Source organism: Citrus sinensis, chromosome 5 (assembly GCF_022201045.2).
Source record: "Citrus sinensis cultivar Valencia sweet orange chromosome 5, DVS_A1.0, whole genome shotgun sequence".
NCBI lineage: Eukaryota > Viridiplantae > Streptophyta > Magnoliopsida > Sapindales > Rutaceae > Citrus > Citrus sinensis.
The window spans coordinates 6,354,046-6,361,092 of NC_068560.1; the positions used below are offsets into that span (position 1 = coordinate 6,354,046).

At 34.1% G+C, this 7,047-nt stretch overlaps 2 protein-coding genes across 2 annotated transcripts; one reads left to right on the forward strand and one right to left on the reverse strand.

Annotated features, from left to right (window-relative positions):
* Window positions 1-3,679: 3,679 nt before the first annotated feature.
* Window positions 3,680-4,642, reverse strand: LOC102613251 (ribonuclease 1-like). The gene is made up of 2 exons (XM_006494311.3): window positions 4,331-4,642; window positions 3,680-4,237 (listed from the first exon to the last, which is right to left on the reverse strand). The coding sequence occupies exons 1-2, from the start codon at window positions 4,616-4,618 to the stop codon at window positions 3,818-3,820; spliced, it is 708 nt and encodes a 235-aa protein (XP_006494374.3). The 5' UTR covers window positions 4,619-4,642; the 3' UTR covers window positions 3,680-3,817.
* Window positions 4,643-4,784: 142 nt separating this feature from the next.
* LOC127902625 (putative F-box protein At3g16210) lies at window positions 4,785-6,636 on the forward strand. The gene has a single exon (XM_052442284.1). The coding sequence runs from the start codon at window positions 4,995-4,997 to the stop codon at window positions 6,159-6,161; it is 1,167 nt and encodes a 388-aa protein (XP_052298244.1). The 5' UTR covers window positions 4,785-4,994; the 3' UTR covers window positions 6,162-6,636.
* The last annotated feature ends 411 nt before the right edge of the window (window positions 6,637-7,047 follow it).

A 7,047-nucleotide genomic window follows, 5' to 3' on the forward strand; every position in this document is an offset into this window, starting at 1 on the left:
AGGCAATGCATGTAGAACTTAAATCTAAGATATGCCATGAAAATTGGAAAAATTAGGATAATTTATCTTCTCTCTTTTTAATATTCCTTTATTTGAAAAAAAAAATTGGATAGGGATAGAAATTTCACCCACTACACACTAATCCTTGATCCCAAATCTACTTGTATTAATGTCTATAATTGATTTCTTCTGTGTAATACTAATCGATAGGGCCTCATTGGTAAGTGCTACAAGATCTCGTGCATTGGAACCCATGGTTATGGACCCGAATCCATTAGTATGGAACATTTTCTTTTCCAAGTGAAATCCCCTAGTATATGAAAGAGTGAAAAAGTGCTTTCGTTGTTATGGAATAAGAAGTCTTCGTAGCTTAATGCATGTATTTAATGTATTCGGGACTATTAGAACTTATTACTCAAACTTAAGTTATTGTAATTGCAATAAATATTCATGGCTGGTTGAGCTACACCCAAGAGGCTCTTTATCCTCTCATTATATTGTCATTAGACTCTCTTTGTAAATAAAAACATCATCCGGATCGGTAATTTAGAGATCCCTAATTTCTTATGTATGAATTCAACATATATAGATTTTTAAATAAATGCGCCATTCTTCCACAATCCATAATGTCTAGGAATACTGAAGAAAGGTCCAATACTAAATAGCGATCCATTTGACGATCACATATTTCTTCAACTATTTCTTCTGGATGTGTACACTTGATCATTCGACAGCTTACCGTACTTTCTCATCCCACGAGTCATCATTCGACAGCTTACCGTACTTTCTCATCCCACGAGTCTTGTACCAATAATCAACTTAAAAGAACCACTCGGCTCAGCCTGAGTGGCCAGGGCTGCTGCCCTCCAACTTGGAGGACAGTAGTTCGAACCCCAACAAAAGCATTGTGGGGGTATTTCTTTCCTCAATTAATTGAGTGAAGGCAGTCTTCTCCCTTACCCATGAGTGAGGAGTAGACATCCCTTGAATATTTGTGAGGGTTAAAATCTGGGCAGAGCTCCATTAACATTGATGTAAGTTGGTCTTAGTAATAGTCTGATTTGTAAATATCAATTATAGTCTCATGTAATGAGTTGTAATCTGAGCAATAGTCTCATGTAATAAAAAAAAATAATCAACTTAAAAGTCATTGTATAATATGCAAAATAAACCATCATATTAGTCCACGAAATTGTCAAAACGTCTTATAATTTGGCTTTCAATATCTTCATATGATAAATTAACTTGTAAGCGTTTCATCCTGGAATAAATATGAAGCTGATGCAATAATTTCCTTACCAAATTCCACAGAATCAACGAATGCATTAATAAAAAGACGAGTTTCAGCATTGTTGTTCTGGAGATGTGAGATTCGAATCCCCGCAAATGAGTAGCCTGGGAATTGGATTGCCGTTACCTAAATTAACCCAAAAAAAAAGCTTAATTTATTCTTATTTGAATTCTTTTTCTATCAATTTAAATCACATAAGTAGATATTTTGACCGAGTGTTTTTCAATTAATATGATTTGGTTGGCTATTCGAGTTCGATTATAGGAGAGGTAAGGAGCTAAAATTTTAATTTGAACTCAGCTACCCCTCTATCTTTTTAAAAGTACAAAAATAAATTTAACAATCGTTTAAATTTACATAATTTAATTATCTTTTGTTTCTTTGCCGTATCAGCTGCTTAAGCAAGCATAAGTGCAGGTGGTCAACAGTGAACAGTAACACGGTTTGCACACGGCGAATAGTAACACGGTTTGAACAGTAACGGTTTGAATAGTAATAGTTTGAACAATAATGTAGTTTAAACAGTAACACAATTTAAACAGTGTTATACGTTTGGTTATAAATAGAGAGGAGAGGTTAGAGCTTGAATCATCCCAATTTTGAGAGAAATTGCAAGTGAAGCAATTTGAGAGTTTTGAGAAAGCTTTTACTTGAGTGTCAGGAGGATTCAATTAGGTGTATTGAGATTGTGGGTATTGAGAGTTTTTTTCCACTTTCGTAAAATTCCATTATTAGTCAAATTATCTTCCGGTCTTTGTCCGTGGATATAGGGATTACGCCGAACCACATAAATTATTGTGTCATTTTCTTTGCATTTGTTTACATAACATTTATATTTCTCTAGAAATTAGAGTCTCCGTAATATTGGTAATTGCTCAACCCTGCACTTCTGCAACAAGTCAAACATTCATAGAAATAAAATATTAAATTAAAATGAGGGAAAAAAAAATTACAGTGATTTATTCTTGTTATTTCATCATCCATCCAACCGTGGACAACTCAAGGACTCGGCAACAAAGCTGTTGTATTACCTACGGTCTACCCAAGAAGAAAGCCCTCGTTTAGCGAATGAGACTATTTAATCCACCAAATTAAGTAGTCTTCAAACTTAATTTCTCAAGAGGGGGAAAAAAAACCTATTAGTCAAGCGGGGATCAAGGATCCTCATCCCACCCTGAATTAATTATGATGGGATACGTACGAGGACGCCGATTCTGGACACCTCGCATGTCTTTCACCTCTTCCTCGTATTCTCCATAATTTACTTGATTGAAAGTTTTAAATTTCCATTTCGATTGGCTTTTCAGTCTCGTTAGGACATATTGTTCGATCCAGCAATGCTACGGAACCTACTCAATATTTTGATCGCACCGATACGTGGTTGATCGTGATCCGGCCTGTTCCCTCGCATTGCAACAAAATTAAACTTGTAGCGTCAGAATCAACGCATAGAATGACCTCCATTAGCAGATAATCATTCAAGCATTTAAGAATTGGCCTAGTGCCGTCTCTGGCATTTAAGAATCAACGCATACTTGAATCGATGAACATGACACAATAGTGATAAAACAACTGTAAAATAATAATATGGTGTAATAATGTTAAGTAAGAAATTAGGAATTTTTTTTTCTTGAACAACACTATAACGGAACAGGATCTTCTTTTGATTTGAGCATTACTGAGCTTTTAATAATCTTTTGTCATATGTCTTTTAGTAGTAATATATGGGTAACATTTAACTTCTTTTACTTTTTTATTTATTAACAAACAATCAATAATTGATTTATTTGCTCAGGACATGATCAGATCAGGAGAGAATCCTGATCCCACTATAACACCCTACATTTTCACAATCATTTTGTCGCTGTTTTGTCACTGTTAGGACAATTCTTCATTTTTCCTGGCGTTTATTGCTCAGTATTTTCTTTACTGTGTGATTGTTTCCATCTGAATTATTCCTTTATTTCGTAATGCAGCCTATAAGTTCAAAGCTTTAACCAGGGTGATATATGCTTGGAAATATTCCTCGCGTGGTAGGTTATGTTGGCCTCTACCATGTTTTCTGCCACCTTATGCCTCAAAAAATATGTATTTGACCTTCAACAGAGATTTTGCCAGACCACATCCATTTCGTTAACCAAAGATATATTACTGCTTGGCTAGAAAAACAAATTAAATAGAGAAAACACAATTATATAATTAGAACTTAATTAGAAGGAAGAAATAATTAACTAATTAATTGTAATATATATGAAAGAAGATAAACTAGTAAGTGCTCGTGTCTATGATAAGGTGAGTACCTAAACACATGATAGAATAATTTTATAACTCTTTGTAAATTATGGACTAATAGGATTAAGTGAACAGCATCGCCTACTGAATTATTACACACTACAAAAAATATGTTTTAACTTTGGATCCTAAATTTGGTTAAAGTTCGAAAAAAAAAAATTAAACTGTTTGGTTTAATAATGTAAAGATTATTAATGCTATTAATCTTTAAGATCCGAACGACCCAACACATTGCTACAGAGCCCAAATAATATCTCCAGGGCAACTGGATAGTGAACTCGGCCGAGCAATGCACGAAACAAAATTTCTAGCTTTAGCATCAACACATAGTGTCACCTCCATTAGGAGAGACGTGTTCAGGCATTTATAAAGTGGCGTAGTGCCGTATCTGGTGTTTATCGCTCGAGTATATTTCCGTGGATTGAGTTTGTCTCCATCTGGATTTATGCCTGCACCTCGAAATGCGGCCTCCAAGTTCGCAGCTTTAACCAGTGTGATAGCAGTTCGAAAATATTCCTCGGGCGGCAGGGTAGGTTGGCCTCTGCCATGATGCTTCCACTCCCTCTCCCAAAATTGTTCATTTTCATTTTCATCTCGGGTAAGACTTGGCCAGAACTTGTTCATCTCGGCAGCAAAAGATTTATTGCTTTCTAGCTACAAAGAAAGAGTAAAAATTAATTAATAAATGACCGTAGAATAATGTATTGGAAAAACTATATATATAGCCCATGGGAGTGAAGCAGGTACCATGTCTTGTAAATTAATAGTTTGATTATTGGTATTTGTCGAGGACCTGCCGGAAGAATTTACTGGCCAGAGGCCGTGTAGGACGAATTTTGATGGCTTTATTCTGCAGGGCTCTGGCCTATGAACCTGGCAGTACACAGGTGGCCACGTCTGGACTAGAAAATATTGATGAAAATCTTGTGCACCACCGGAGGCGAATGCGATGCAGGAAACAGAGAAAACAAAGAAGATGAACGAGAAACTACTCTTCATTTTGATTAACATTAATTTGACAATACTAAAATGCATAAGAGTATAACTGACACATAAATAGATAATATTAAGCAGTGGTATGATAAAAGGAAGATGGGTGCATGTACAAACTAATTAATGTCATCATAAATAATTTTAATAAGGACCATCCCCCCCTGCTTAATTTGTTTTCTTTTTGTTTTGGGATAAATTGGTAATTTTCACTTCATTCCTTGACAGCTGTTGACCTATTTTTTTTTTCCCTCCCTAAACAAACTAATTCCATTGTAAAAACTGAATCCTAAAAATCATCTGAAACACACAACTCCAATTATCATTCGGACCATAGAATTTTCTCTTATTTTGAGCATCTCTTCCCATAATTAACTTGTGGTTCCCCTCTATCGCATTCTTCTATTATAAAGCATTTTAGATGTTACATTATAGAATCAAAATTACTGATTATATTTACAATCAGGAAGAGATAATAATGTTGACAACCAATATCAATTCTTTTCCCGAAGATATAACGATTGAAATTCTGTCAAGATTGCCAGCTAAATTTGTTTTGCGATTCAGGTGCGTTTGCAAGTCCTGGCTTGAGTTAACTAAGAAACCTTCTTTCATTTCCAAGCATTTCCAAAACAATAGTACAAGAACTCGTCTTTTCGTTGATGCATCTGTTAGTTCTACGGTATTTGGTAGGGGAATCGTTACATCAGCTTTGTACTTATTCCATGATGAAAAACTTGCAAATTTATCATATGAAGACATTAAACCCCAAATTCATGATGTATTTGTGGGCTATCATGATGGTTTATTTTGCATAATGCAGAGTTCAACGAATCGTCTAACTATATGGAATCCAGCAACAAGAGAATTTAGAAACCTTCCAAATTATAAATATTGTAATTCTTCCAACAGTGTAATGTTATATAGTACTTTCATCGGACTTGAATCTGATCCCATAAATAATGACTTTAAATTGCTTTTCGTACACAACTTATGGAATGAGAAAAGGAAAAGGTATGGTAAGGTGCCAAATGTTCAAGTGTACACATTCAGAACAAATAGTTGGAGAGAATTATATGATCATCAATTGGATCGTTATTTTGTATTAGGCGAAGGTCAATTTGGTAGGTTCACGTACTTGAAGAAAGTTTGTTATTGGTTGGTAATCTCGGATACTCGAGACCTAAAAGTGATTCTTTCATTTCACATGGATAATGAGGTGTTTGAAGAAATAAAAATACCTCCACAAGTAAATTATGACACGTCTATAAGTTTATATAAAGACTCTCTCTCAATTGTAATCCCAGATGCAGAGAATTGTTTTGAGATATGGGTGATGAATGACAGTAAGTGTTGGGCAAAAAATTTTACCCTTGGACCCTTCTTCAATCTTAATCTTCCAACAAATCATGGATTCTGGAAGAATGATGCCTTTTTTTTAGAATCAGACATTAGGACTGATAACGGTCGCCATTTTTTACGTTGCCTTTTATTATATGACCATAGTGCGAAAGAAATTAAGGATCTCCAACTCACAGAACCAAGAGATGTTTTCATCTATAAAGAGAGTCTGATGACTATACAATGAGAGGAAAAATATTTTATGATAAATTGACCTATATGTCATAATTTCAGAGTTTTTTTTTTTTTTAATTTTTTTGGTTCATCATGATCAAGAGCATAATAGAAAGTATACGTGGATGATTGGTGGTTGGTTCGCTTTACAATACCTAGGCCTTTGGCAAACTATAAATTAGGATCTTACTTATTAATTATTAGAGTAAATTTTTGGGGTAATATATACGTATTATGTAAAAATTTGTTGTTTAATGTTGTCTTTCGTTTTTCTTCGAATGAGAAATAACATGAGTGGTGCTATATATTCTAATTTTTTATCCCAAAAAACTATCTCAAATGACGTGACATTCATCAATTGTTTGGCCAGAATAATACAATTAATTCACTTGAATTTTGCAAAGAATTACCAACCCAACAATGAATAACATATTATTTGAGATGGAATTTAGGATGAAAATTTTGAGATGTTTATCATTATTCTTAGTACTAGTCTTTTCATATAAATTTTTTTTTCTTAAAACAAATAAAAAATACAATATGTTGTACAAAGGAAAATCACCGGCAACAAGGTCCAAATATTCTTAAAATCGCGATAATGCAATCAAGGCTACAGTCTGATCCTTATAATGAGAATGCGTGGAGTCCTGTTTACCCTCAAAATGAATCACCTAAAGCCTCACGTCAGGTCTACATCTACAATATCTTGGTTGTCACTCACGCTTCATCAAATGGATCTTTTCATTCAGAGACCTAACTTTCACAATTTCTTATTGTTAATAACATGTATCAAGGCGTATAGTTTAGTCTCTTTCCTTTTTAGTCAAAATTATTTTGCATATATATTTTTGATAATATTTGTAATGAAGACAAATCACCCACGATAATATTGTTTGTCA

What these genes read in the sequence shown, in the direction of transcription:
- LOC127902625 (XM_052442284.1), top strand. Translation starts at nt 4,995, where the DNA reads ATGTTACATTATAGAATCAAAATTACTGATTATATTTACAATCAGGAA.
- LOC102613251 (XM_006494311.3), bottom strand. Translation starts at nt 4,618, where the DNA reads ATGCATTTTAGTATTGTCAAATTAATGTTAATCAAAATGAAGAGTAGT. An exon ending in CTATTAATTTACAAGACATG is followed by an intron (nt 4,238 to 4,330) that starts GTACCTGCTTCA and finishes CTTTCTTTGTAG; the next exon opens with CTAGAAAGCAATAAATCTTT.